The sequence below is a fragment of the Myotis brandtii genome, unplaced genomic scaffold, assembly GCF_000412655.1.
Source record: "Myotis brandtii unplaced genomic scaffold, ASM41265v1 scaffold280, whole genome shotgun sequence".
Classification (NCBI taxonomy): domain Eukaryota; kingdom Metazoa; phylum Chordata; class Mammalia; order Chiroptera; family Vespertilionidae; genus Myotis; species Myotis brandtii.
In genome coordinates this window covers 625372-639296 of record NW_005360677.1, presented here as the reverse complement: position 1 = coordinate 639296, position 13925 = coordinate 625372, and the positions used below count along the sequence as shown (strand labels likewise).

General features: G+C 43.7%; 1 protein-coding gene across 1 annotated transcript in view; it reads right to left on the bottom strand.

The window, feature by feature from the left end:
- SMO (smoothened, frizzled class receptor) overlaps positions 1–13925 on the bottom strand; it is a 22676-nt gene that overhangs the window by 7680 nt on the left and 1071 nt on the right. Inside the window, exons 2-4 of the mRNA XM_005868967.2 lie at positions 13805–13922; positions 2011–2216; positions 135–344 (exon numbers count right to left, since the gene is read on the bottom strand). Coding sequence (XP_005869029.1) covers positions 135–344; positions 2011–2216; positions 13805–13922 — 534 coding nt within the window. The remainder of the gene's footprint in view (positions 1–134; positions 345–2010; positions 2217–13804; positions 13923–13925) is intronic.

The window sequence follows — 13925 nt, the reverse complement described above, 5'->3', positions numbered from 1 at the left end:
TCCCCACCTCCCTCTTTACCCCAGAGCCCAGCCTCTCTCACCGACAATCCCGCTCCCTTCCCGCTTTACGAGCTGAGCGCTCAGGACACCCGCTTCCCCTGACCCCTCCACGTGCAGGCCTGCCCCCGGCTGACCAGGGTGAAGAACGTGCAGAGGCCCGTGACGGCACCGAAAGCCGCGATGTAGCTGTGCATGTCCTGGTGCTCCGCCTCCGTAAAGAGCGGGTTCTGGCACTGGATCCCGCAGCCCTCCACGTCCTCGTACCAGCTCTTGGGGTTGTCGGTCCGAACCAAAGGAGCCTCACACTGGCCCGAACTGTTGAACTTGATGTTCTGCACCTCATTCTGGCACAAGGGAAGGAGAGAAGACAGTGCACAGGGAGCAGGAGGCTCAGTGGCAACCTTTGGTTTCACCAGGGGCACAGGGGGTGGCACGGCAGAGTGGCTGAGGGCACAGACGCTGGAGACAACCCATGGCAAATGACTTGACTTTTCTGTTACCTCAGTTTCCCTATCTATAAGACAGCAGAAAAAAAAATGGACTCATTTGGAATACAGTGCTCGGGGGAGCTCTATGGACACCCTGGACCACCAGAAAGATGAATAAGTGGGTCCTAGAGCAAATTAAGCCTGAAACATCACTGGAGTCAAAAAGGACAAAATGGAAGCTGTCCTACTTCGGGCACATCATGAGAAGGCAGGGTCTTTGGAAAAGACATTAATGCTGGGGGAAATAGAAGGCAGCAGGGAAAAGGAAGACCAAGAATGAGGTAGACTGACGCCATAAAAGAAGCCATAGGCATGAGTCTACAGGAGCGGACACAGTCCTAGGGTCGCCATAAGTCAGAGCTGACTCAGCAGCATGTAACACACACACCTACTTCGTGGTGGGGCTTAAGGGGCAAATGAATAAATAAATGTAAAATGCTATAATAGTATTTGGCAGGTAGGAAATAACAACAAGTAGTGTTATTATCATCATTATTATCACTAGAGGCCTGGTGCACGGATTTGTGGCCTGCGGGGATCGGGCCAAAACCAGCTCTCCAACATCCCCCAAGGGGTCCCGGATTGCGAGAGGGCGCAGGCCAGGCTGAGGGACCCCACTGGTGCACGATTGGAGGGACTTCGGGAGGGCTCCAGGGCATGTCCAGCCCATCTCGCCCAGTCCTGATCGGCTGGACCCCAGCTGCAAACTAACCTACCAGTCAGTGTCTGCCTCCTGGTGGTCAGTGGGTGTCATAGTGACTGGTTGAATGAATGGTCGGACACTTAGCATATTAGGCTTTTATTATATAGGAGGATTATTATTATTATCACTTATGAGCTCTCCTTCACCACCCAGAACTGGAGCACATCCTGTCTTGGGGTTTCTGGCTGTTTTACATGTGCCTTGATTCCATGTGACTCCTGTAACTCCCTAACACCTGACAGAGCTGGTGCTCAAAAAATATTTGTTAAACAGTTATTTTTTATTTAAAAAAAGGCGGGGGGGGGGGGGGGAGAAATCGCCCTGGTGGCATTTCTCAATGGTTAGAGCACTGGCCTGCGCACTGGAGGGTTGCAGGTTTGATTCCTGGTCAAGAGCACATACCTGGATTGCAGGTCCAATCCAGCCCCTGCCCCTCGTCAGGACAAGTGTGGGAGACAACCAATCAATGTATCTCTCTCACATAGATGTTTCTGGTTGTCCCTCTCCCTTGCTCTCTCCACCTCCCCTCCCCCTTCTACTCTGTCTAAAATCACTGTAAAAAATATCCTCATTCCTTGGGTGAGGATACAATAATGTAAAATAATAATTAATGAATAAGTAAATAAAGGATAATCCCTGGTGGATGGGCCCAGCCAACAAACTTCAGTTTGGGGTTTTGGCCTGTTGGCACCAAGGCTGCAGGCTTGGGGTGACCCAGGGAGAAGGCTCTGGGCTCCTATTTCCCCTCCCACCAGGCTCTGCCCGATGCCTGGTCCTGACCAGCCCTGAGAGCATGGACCTCACCCACAAGGCACTCACCGGGCAGCCCTCAGGGAAGTGGTCAGGGGTGCAGCGCAGGAAGTCAGGCCAGCCCCGCTCTCTCTCCACGATGGCACAGGGGCCTCGCGTGGCCTGGCAGAGGGTGCGGCTGGGCAGCTCCACCCGGTCGTTCTCACACTTGGGCATGTACACAGCACACAGCAGGGGCTGGATCACTGCCCAGCAACGGGGGGCGTTCCGGAGGCCTGAGGGTGAAGACAGTGTGGACACATGGCAATGAAGACCCCTCCTCATCCATACCCACAAACACAGCAGCACCCCCTGTTTCCCAGGCCTAAGGCATCTCTCTTTGCCTCAACACAGGCCATTATTGCTCAGAGCTGTGGGGCAAGGTGTTTCTCCACAGGGCATTTGGGCAGGACGATTCTCTGTGCTGCAGGACTGTCCCATGCATTGCAGGACATTTAGCATCGCAGGACCCTGCCCACTAAATGCCAATAGGCCCTAGCCGGGTTGGCTCTGTGGTTAGAGCATCAGCCCACCGACTGAAGCGTCGAGGGTTTGATTCCGGGTCAAGGGCATGTACCTCATTTGCAGGCTCCATCCCTGGCCCTGGAGCCCATGCAGGAGGCAACCAATCAATGTTCTCTTTCTCCAACCCCCCCCTCTTCCACTCTCTCTAAAACCTCTTCCACTCTCTCTAAAATCCAATGGAAAAAATAGCCTCAGGTGAGGATTAACAAAAAATAAAATTAATTAATTAAATGCCCACAGAACCTGAGTCATTGTGACAACCAAAAACTGCTCCCCACCAAGCCCCATTCCAGGGGTGGTGACTAGAAGAGAACCTGAAGAGGACCTTTCTGGGATGCTACGCATGCTCTATGCCTTGATCTGGTACTGGATTGCTGGGTGTATGCACCTTGTGGATATTAACTTTATGATCTGTGCACTTTTCTATATGTACATTATCATTCAATGAAAGTTTTCTAAAACAGCCTCCATTTCCAAATGCCCTGCTAGGGAGTGTAACACCTCTGGCTGAGAACCCAGATTGATTTACATTTTACCTTTTCAGGAGCAGTTTAAAAACCTGCTCAGGGCCTCTTCCAGTGGGAAGGAGAGTGGTGGGATGCCCCCCCTCCCCGCACTCCCCCTCATGGCCCATGCTCCAGAGCCGGAAACGGTTTCCCTTGCCAAGATCCCAGGACCCCGGGTCTTCTTACCAAGCTGAGGTGAGATAGAGAACAGGTAGGAGCTAAGAAGAGGTAGTCAGGGGAGCCAGGCCAGAAGAGGAGACAGGAAATCAGGTGGAGAGAAACAGAGGAGGCTGTGTCCAGTGCAGAGAGAGGTAAGGAGGTGCCAGCAAGACAGAAACAGCTGCCCAGTGGCTGGGCTCACTCAGCATTCTGCCTACTTCGCCCCTCCTGAGTCATCCTCGCTTCAGGAACACCTATTTCCCAAACAAGAAGTTGAATTAGGAGAAGCTTTTGAGGACATGAGGGCCAAATGGGTGTTGGCCACACTGCTGGGCTGGGGGGACATGGGGGTAGGTAGGTAACTGCTCTTTTTTGGGGGGAGGCAATATAGTAAAGAGGTAAGGAGCATGGACACTGCAACTAGCCTGCCTGGGCCCAAATCTTGACTCTACCATTTCCTTGCTGTGTGATCTTGGGCAAATTACTTTATCTCAAGCCTCAGTTTCCTGATCTGTGAAATGGGAACAACACATTTACCTTGTGGGACTGTTGTGAAGAATGAGATAGCAAGTTAACTGCTTAGCATGGTACCTGTTATATAATAAGCACTCAGAAAATGTCAGCTATTATTACCTATCTGAGGCCTTTGACAACTCACTGCTCTCACTGTGACACGGCCTATCTCAGGGCACAGAGCACGTTCCTGTCACTTAAGAAGCAATGACTTTACCCTGGCCAGGTAGCTCAGTTGGTTAGAACATTGTCCAGACACACCAAGGTTGCCAGTTTGATCCTTGATCAGGGCACATACAAGAGTCAACCAGTGAATGAGTAAACAAGTAGAACAACAAGTCAATGTGTGTGTGTTCTCTCTCTCTCTCTCTCTCTCTCCCTCTCCCCCTCTCTCTCTCAAATTAATTAAAAAGGAAAAAAAAAGCAATGATTTTGGGCAATGGCACCCAGACCTGACTCAAATTAAAATCATTTGGGGCCCTAACCGGTTTGGTTCAGTGGATAGAGCGTCGGCCTGCGGACTGAAGGGTCCCAGGTTCGATTCCGGTCAAGGGCATGTACCTTGGTTGCGGGCACATCCCCAGTAGAGGGTGTGCAGGAGGTAGCTGATCGATGTTTCTCTCTCATCGATGTTTCTAACTCTCTATCCCTCTTCCTTCCTCTCTGTAAAAAATCAATAAAATATATTTTAAAAAATATTTGATTTTGAAAGAAAGGAAAGGAGAGAAACATCAATTTGTTGTTCCACTTATTTATGCATTCATTGGTTGATTCTTGTATATATGCCCTGACCAAGAATGGAATCCACAACTTTTATGTGTTAGGACAACGCTCTAACCAATCGAGCTATTTGGCCAGGGCTAATAATTACATTATTTTAAAAAATTAAAGTACGAAAAGAAAAGGTGAGAAATGGTTTTTAAAACCTTGGAGTGGAGAAGAGTTTTTGATGTATGACACAAAACCCAGAAGCTATGAAACAAAAGATTTAATAAAATCCCATAAAAAGCAACATCCTGAGAAAATATTTCATACATATTACAGATAAAGAGCTAATTTTCCTATATGCATAAAGCTCTTCCAAATCAATAAGAAATTCATAAGCCTCTAAGAAAGGGGCAAAAGGCAAACAGAACAGATCAGAGAAAATACAAATGGCCTTTAAATACACAAAGAGATGCTCTAAATGTGAAATAAAGCTGTAATGGTACACAATTTTTTTAACTTTAGAGTGAGAAAGACAAAAATATTTGAAAATGCTGTAGTGGCAAGAGTGTGGGAGAAAGTGGCACTTTTGTATATTTTTAGTAGGAATAGTAAATACTTGTAGAGACTATCTGGCATTATCTATCAAAACGTTATACTAGCAATTCCACTTTACATGTTCACAAAGATCATTTATAAGTGTATTCACTGCAGCATTGTTTGTAATAGCAGAAGAGTAGAAACAACCTGAATGTATATCCATCATTAGGAGACCAGCTAAAAAAATATCATACATCAATATAATAGGTCATTATTCAGTGTTGAACTATTTGCATTGAAATGGAACTATCTCCAATAGATCTTGTTAAGTGGATGCAGTTGAGTGGAGAACAGCCCGAAGAGCAAGCTACTACTGTTTGTGGGAAGAAATAAACAGAGGGCACACCTACATTTGGAAATATGCTGGCAACATCTAGAAGGACACACAAAGGCCAGTGTTGATGGTTGCCTCTGAGAAGGGAAAAAGGGTAGCTGAGAACACAAGTGGAGAGATTTAACTTTTGTTGCTTTTGAGTTTTGTACTATGTGCATATACTACATATTTTTTAAAGTAATTAAGTTTTTAAAAAAATAAGTATGAAAATTACTGAGATGATGGAAGCTTCCCAAAGAAGAGCAGGGAATGAGATTGATAACAGGAAGCAAGGGGACATCAACTTTATCTGTATTATTTTTTATTTTAACAAAATATGAAACAAAAAGAAAAAATAGGGACACATTTTTCTACATTCATAGAAACTAAAAATAACATTGCCACAATCTAAACTTTGAAAAAGGCTTTTTGTTTGTGTGATGAGTAGTCAAGTTGAAAACCACTGTTCTAAGTTTGGGTTAACATTAGAAAATTTAATCAATGCATCTATATTCATAGATTAAAGAAGAAAAAAAATATAATCATCTCAATAGATGCAGAAGCAGTTGATAAAATCAATATCCATCTATAATAAAAATATAACTGGCAAATTAGGAATAGAAGACAACTTCCTTAACCTGATAAAATGTAACTACAAGAAAACTACACCAAACACCACATTTAAGAGTGGAAGGTAGAAAAGCTTTCTGTTTAGAACACTGAAAAAGTCAAGGATAAAGGATGCTGCTACTATTACCACTTCTATTTAACAATGTGTTGGAGGTTAAAGCAGTGCAGCAAGGCAATAAACATTAACAAATATATGGCTTAAAAAAGGAAGAAACAGCCCTGGCCAGTTGCTTAGTGGTTAGAGCTTGGGCCCATGGACGGAAGGGTTGAGGGTTTGATTCCTCAGTTGTAGGTTCCCCAGTTCCTGTGGGGGCTCATGCAGGAGGAAACCAATCCATGTGTCTCTCTCACATCGATGTTTCTCTCTCCCCCTCTTCCCTCCCTTCCATTTCTCTCTCCTCCCTCCCTTCCACTCTCTCTAGAAATCAATTGAAAAAATATCCTCCGGTGAGGATTTTTTTTAAAAAGGGAGAAAGAAACTCATTATTCACAAATGAGATAACTATGTGTGTAAAGTAAATTTAGCTGGTTTACTAGATTCAAAATCAATTGTATTTGTATTAACATTTTAACAAAATGTTAAAGGAATCATTTATAATAGTGTAAAAATTATCAAGTATCTAGGAATAAATCTAACAAATGATATTTAAAAACTCCCTGCAGAAAAACTGTAAAAATATTGAGAAAATGAAAGATCTAAATATAAATATATAATGAAATTATTGGCCTAAACCAGTTTGGCTCAGTGGATAGAGCGTCGGCCTGCGGACTCAAGGGTCCCGGGTTCGATTCCAGTCAAGGCCATGTACCTTGGTTGCGGGCACATCCCCAGTAGGGAGTGTGCAGGAGGCAGCTGATCGATGTTTCTCTCTCATCGATGTTTCTGGCTCTCTATCCCTCTCCCTTCTTCTCTGTAAAAAATCAATAAAATATATTTTTTTAAAAAGAAATTATTACAATACTCAATAATGTAAAGATGTCTTTTTTTTTCAAATCCACCAACAAATATATATATATTTTTATAGGTGTCAATCAGGCCAGCAGGGGAGCAGTTAGGGGTTGATCAGGCTGGCAGGCAGAAGCGTTTAGGGGTAAATATTTTTATATTAAAGCTCAAAGGTTCAATAATAGTCCAGACTTTCTATTACTTACTGTTGTACTATAAAGTAGAGGTTCCTAGCCTTGAGTTCACAAAGGATTCTTGGAGAGACTTTAGAGATCCATAAACTTGAATGGGGGAAAAATTACATCTAACTGAAATTTAGCATTTCCTTCCATTATAAATGTAAACAACATGCCATAGTACTGTTAGCAATACCCGGGGCTTTGTCACAAATGGAAATCAGATATTGTATTTTTGTTGCAGATATCTCAAAATATTGTCACTGCTCATCATCACCTTGATATTATAATGGTTATTAAACCCATACTAGATCTTATAATATATTACTAAAAAAGCACAGATACATTAGATCACAAACTTTGTAAATATTTGATAACTATATTTCAATAGAATTCATTTCCTTTATAATCCTAAATGCTCTTTTCAATTCTATGTGTTTTACTTTAAAATTTAAAAATATTATACTGAAAAGGGGGCCCATGAGTTTTATCAGATTGCCAAGTAGGTTCATAACTCAAAGAAGTGAAGAACCATGCTATAAACATATGATAATTAAGATGGTGTGGTATTGGCAAGGGATGGACAAATAGACCTACGGAATAGAATAAGTATTCCAGAAATAAATATATATTTCAACACTTGATTTATGACAGAGCTGAGATATTGTATTTAACAAATTATATTGAGACTATGTATAAAATTGAAGTTCTAAAAAAAATCAACTCCAGGTGATTTATATGCCTATTATGGAAGGAAAATCTATAAAGTTTTGAGAAAATAACATAAGAAAATAAATTCATTACTTTGTGGGGTGAAAGGACATTTTAAAATAAGACACAATAGCCCTAGCTGACTCAGTGGATAGAGCACTGGCCTGCGGACTGAGGGGTGCCAGGTTCGATTCCGATCATAGGCACACACCTTGGTTGCAGGCTCAAGCCCTGGCCCTGGTTGGGCACATGTGGAAGGTAACTAATCAATGTTTCTCTCTGTCTCTCCCTCTCCCGTCCACTCTCTCTAAAATCAATGGAAAAATATCCTTGAATGAGGATTAACTAAAAATAAATAAATAAATAACACAATAAACACTACACATAAAAAAGTTTGATAAACAACTATCCTAAAGTTCAGAATTTCTGTTCAATGAAAGACACAGAGAATGAAAAGGCAAGCCACAGAATTGGAACTATTTTCAATACATACAACCAATAAAGGCTTCATCCATGAAGACCTACAAATCTTATAAAAATGACAGCTAGGCCAATAGAAAAATGGGCCAAAGATTTGGATAGACATGTCACAAAAGAAAAACTCCAATGGCCAGTAAACATTTCAAATGGTGCTTAACCTCACTAGTTAGCAGGGAAATGCAAATTAAAACCACAAACACATACCACAACATATCCACTAGTTTGGCAAAATTTTAAAGGTGGACAATACCAAGGGTCAGGAATCATGTGGAGCAACTGTGACTATTCTACAGTGCTACTGGGAGTGTACGTTTATACAACCATTTTGAAAAACTGTTTGGCTTTATCTAGTAAAGCTAAAAGTATACATTCCCTATTATCTCTAAGTATGTTCCTGGAGAATTCTGACTCAAGTGCGCCACGACGTACATAAAAGAACATCCCCAGCAATGGCTCCAAACTGAGGACAACTGAAATGTTTAGCAACAAAAAAAAATGGATAAATAAACTGGGATATATTCTACAATGGAATACTAATCAGCAATGAAACAAATGAGCTGTGATAGCATGAATCTTACAAAATAATGTAGAACAAAAGAAACAAGACATATAATACACACAGCGTGATTACATTTTATAAAATTCAAAAACATGAGAAATTGAAATATCCTGTTTAGGGATTCTAAAGCTAGATGGCAAAACTATAGAGGAAAAAGGAAATGATTATAAAAACATGAGGATAGTGGCTACTTCTAAAAGAGGAGGAAGGGACGCCCTGGCCAGTAGTGTGGCTCAGTTGGTTGGGTGTCGTCCAGTGCACCGAAGGGTTGTTGGCTTTATTCCCCGTCAGGGTGCATGCCTGGGTTTGGGGCTCGATCCCCGATAGGGGGTGTGCAGGAGGCATATAATCAACGTTTGGCTTTCACATAGATGTTTCACTCTCTCCCTTTCTCTCTCTCTAAAAATCAATAAAAAACTCTTTTTTAAAAAGAGGAAGGAGGGGGATATGATTGGAAAAGACAAAGGGGGAGCTTCTGAGGGCCCCACCATGGTCTAGTTCTTTTTTATTTTATTTTAAAATATAATAGATTTTTTAAATTCACCCATTTAAAGTATACAATTCAATGGTTTTTAGTATAGTCATAGAATTGGGCAACTATCACCACAATCAACTTTAGAAAATATTCATCACACCAAAAAGAAACTATACTAATTAGCAGTCACTTTCATTCCCCGCCCCCCACCCCAGCTCTAGGCAATTAAAACATTTTTAGTATAAGTATATCCCATATATTACATGGGCCATACTTGTATAAAAATGTATTTGTTGTTTATCTGAAGTTGAAATTTAACTGCACATTTTGTTTTTCTTTTTTATTTACTATTTTTTAAATATAATTCTCTATTGTTGAAAGTATTAGATATGTCCCCCTTTTTCCCTCATTGACCTCTCATGTCCGCCCCCGCCCTCCCCCCACCATGGTCTAGTTCTTGATTCAGATGGCACTTGATAATTATCTGTTATTTAGTACCTCTATGTTTAATGCACTTTCTGTAAATATGATACATTTCACAATTAAGAAGTTAAAAATCTGAACCAAAATTGAAAACATGAACATGTGGAATTTATTCCGAATTTTTATACTTTCCCAAAATATATCCTTTAAAAACTAATTCTGATCATGAGCCAGTCAGGTTTGGGAACAGCTCCAAGGAGATTCTTCCTGATCTGACCCTGCAAATAACTCACCATCACCAACAACATCCCTCCTCTCATAACTCATCTGGCTCTTTCCTACTGGCTGCCCTGGCCGATGACAGCGCCACAGACCCCTGTGCACACACAGAGCAGAGCAGTGGTCAAAGAGGCTACGTGCCGGTTCTCAGGGACCTATTTCCCTCGCCAGTCTCTGGCCTCTCTGCTTTCTTGCCCCATTTGCCAAACCAGATTTGGCCAAAGGTGGACCATGACCTGGATATTATGTTTGCCTGGTCAACCTAGAATGCTGAGAGGAGGCATTTCAAGCTATAATGGGGAAGGTGCTGAGTGCCTAAAAAATCCCAAGTCCAGAGAGTTGAAAGATATAGGAGAGACCCGAGTTCTATTCAAATCTAGAAACTGATCCAACTTGAGCCAATGAACTTCCTCACTCTGTGGCATTGCTCCCAAAGGCTCAGTGGTCTGGGCCAAAGAAGCACATGGTGGCCACCTCTCTTTAGCAACTGCTAGTCCAGATCTGCTGGTCTGTCCACATAGATGTCCAATAAGTGTCTCTAATTCATCACATGGCCATGCTTTCTTCTAAACCTAGTCCTCCCCTAGCATTCCCTGGCTTAGTGAAAGGGAAGGTACCACTTTCCATTCAAGCCCTCCATCCAACTCATCGGCAGGACCCACTGGTTCTAGCTCTAAAACTCTGGGATCTGTCTACTTCCTACAGCCTGTTACAGTCCTGACACATCATCTCGCACCTGGACTCCTTCACCATCCTCTAAACAAGCAACCAGCCTGTAGGTTTTTCCAACCATGGCTTCTTCACACAGTACTCAAGGCCTTTCTAAACTGCAAATATGATTACATCTCTCCCTTGCTTAAAAGCCTTCAACTGCTCCTTATTATCTTTAGGACAACATACCAACTTAATATGGGGGATGAGTCCCTTTATTTCCTAAGTTTCTAGGTCTTATCTCTATTAATTCTATCTCTCACATGCTTTGATCCAGCTCTACTGAAATTCTTACACTTCCTCAAAAGTACCAATCCCTCTCACCTCTTCACCTTTGTGCCTGTTATTTCCTCTTCCTATCCCTTCCTATCCGACCCATCCTTGGCTCAGGTAATTCCTACTTATTTCTCAGGTCATGGGGTAAATGTCAGTTCTTCTGGGGTAGAGAGGGTAGGTCTTCTCTTGCTCTGCAAAGTCCTTTGTGTTCCTTCAGCACCCTACTTTATCACAAATATTGCAAACGCCTGTTTAACTGTCTGTCTTCCCCTTGATAGCAGGGTTCATGCCTGCATTCTTCATTTTTATATTCCCCAGGACCCGCTCCAGGATGTAGCAAGCACCCGATATCTAAATGAATAAATGACTGGGTGGGTGTGTGTACTCAGAACTCAGGCTTTCAGAAAAAAAGTGAAGAACAAGTCTCTACTTTCAAAAGTTTACAGAGAAAGACAACCTAGATCATCTCCATTCTTCACCCACAAAAATGCCCCCAAGAGCTGGGTGACACTGACCATGTCTAATGCCAAGTCCAGACCACTAACTCAGGATAGGACCAATCACTTGCCACTAGCTGCAATTCCTAGCTGATGGCCTGTCTCTGATTCTCTCTTGGTGCAGGTTCACTCTACGCCCCTTCCCCTCCTCCCCACAATGACTCAGCTCATACCAACACCTGCTTCTGGCGCTACTTCATAGAACATCCCACAGAAGGACCCAAAGCAGAAAGAGAACAACCAAAACACATAGGAATGGGACTGAGCTGAGGGATGATGGGTGGCAACAGAGGAGAGCTCAGAGTGAACTAAGGATCTGGGCTCAGTGCTGGCACCTCTGCAGGAACCTACCCCACCAGAGGCACAGCTAGTGAGGTTTGAACCTGCATACCCAGCAGATGTTTCTAACTCCTAAACTTTCCGGCCAAAACCGCTTTTGCCTACTCAGCAGCTGCTCTCAGGAGTAAGGGCTGGAAAGAGGTTCATACCCTTCCTCCTTGATTTGATGGCAACGACAGAAGGGCAGCACCACACATGTATCGAACTTAGGAGAATTCAACCATCGGCCCTTGCAAAATATGTAAGAAGAGAGAAACAGAATATCCTCTCATAATGTGAGCAAGATTCTAGTGCTGAGAGATGTATTGGGATTGTCCATACAGCTGGCTCTTAAACTCAAGCCTTATTTCAGGTAATACCTAAAGAAATATTGTTTATACCTTTTATGTTCTTTTTTTTATATCCTTGGTCTTCTGCTTTACATTTATATCCCTTAAAGACTAAAATGATAATTTCTACGTACGCCCCTTTTTACATTCTGTACATTACTATTTGTGACACATTTATACAAACATATAACCATAAAGAGGGCGTAGTGTATATGCAGAATTACACAGATCTTATATTATGGTAATTTATGGATTTTTACTGATTACACATGGTTTTTGCCAATATGCTGATCTGATACCCACAGACAATGAAGCTCCACCATGGGCACCACCCTCCAAGTTCCTCACCTGGCATCTGCACCAAGCCAGGCCTATATCCATATGGCTTTGTCCAACATCCTGCAAACACTCTGAGAACTCTATGGCCCAGTGGACAATGACAGGCAACCTATATACTAGTGATACCCACAGACAATGAAGCTCCACCATGGGCACCATCCTCCAAGTTCCTCACCTGGCATCTGCACCAAGCTAGGCCTATATCCATATGGCTTTGTCCAACATCCCGAAACCTATATACACTTCCCTCATCGGGATCATCACCAGCAACACCCAGGGCAGAATGGAGATGTGAGATGTGGGCATCGAGGTCTATCAAAAGGAGGCTGCCAGGTGTGCTCCTGGCTTTTGATTTTCTTTTCTTTTTCAAGGTCAGTTTTGAATCACACCGGCTAGAAACAAGGGATGACAAGGCCAGTTACCTTCCTGAGCGCTCTTCCAGCCCCGGGCTCAGAAGAGTGACAGGTGGGGACATAATTCACTCCACGCTGCTAAGGAAGGACTGTGTGCGTTCAGTCTGCAGATTTTCAGGCCGACCATAATCCCACCCTGAGGTGAGGGCTCTGGGACTTGAGGTCACTATGGAGGTTTCCACGGGCTCTCAACATCCCAGGCTTAAGTGTCCTTCCGCAGCCCTGACCAGCCTGAGCAACCAAGCTTCCAAAGAACACACACATAACCTTTAGAATAGTCTCAGTCCTTCACAATTTCCAGCAAAAACCAGAGTCCCCGTTTTTCCGGTGAGGAAACTGTGCAATCTCCTGTGAAAGCAACACAAGATCAGGGTTCTCTGGACTTCCTGTCTCCCAAAACATTATTTTTGGAACTTTCTGGTTGCCTTTTAATTACTCATCATCGGGGTTTCTGAGCCTTCACAAATTTCACGCAATTCTCACTCCCCACCCCCTTGCCTAGATCGCCTACCCACATCCTTCCCTTTTTCCTTTCCAACTCGATTTCCTGGTCTCTTCTCCAAGGTCTAAACATCTTGAATCCCTGAGGACCCCGCTTCCAGAGTGGCACTTGGTGGAGCATCTCCTCTTTTTTTTTTTTCTTTTCTTTCTTTTAAAGTCCTTTCCTGAGGCTCAGAGCCCCTTCCTGACCGACCCCTAGTTCCCAGGCATCCTTTGCTCAGGCGCCTTATGACCCGCTCCTTCCTCATCACCGACGGTCCCATCCTGCATTCCGTCTGCCCCAAAGTTTCAGACTCTGTTCCTCGAACTCACTCGGGTGCAGGTCCCGCCCTTTCCAAAGCTCAGGCCTGAGCCTTTTCCTTCCCAGAGTCCCGGCTTCCCAGCGCCGCACTCCCCGGACTCGGCTCCCGCGCGCTTACCGGACCAGAGCACGAGCTTGCCGTGCGCTTCCTCCTGGGATTCCGAGTCCCCAGCCAGCAGCGTGGAGGTGGCCCCGTAGGGCAGCGCCGAGCCCAGGCACACGTTGTAGCGCAGCGGCTC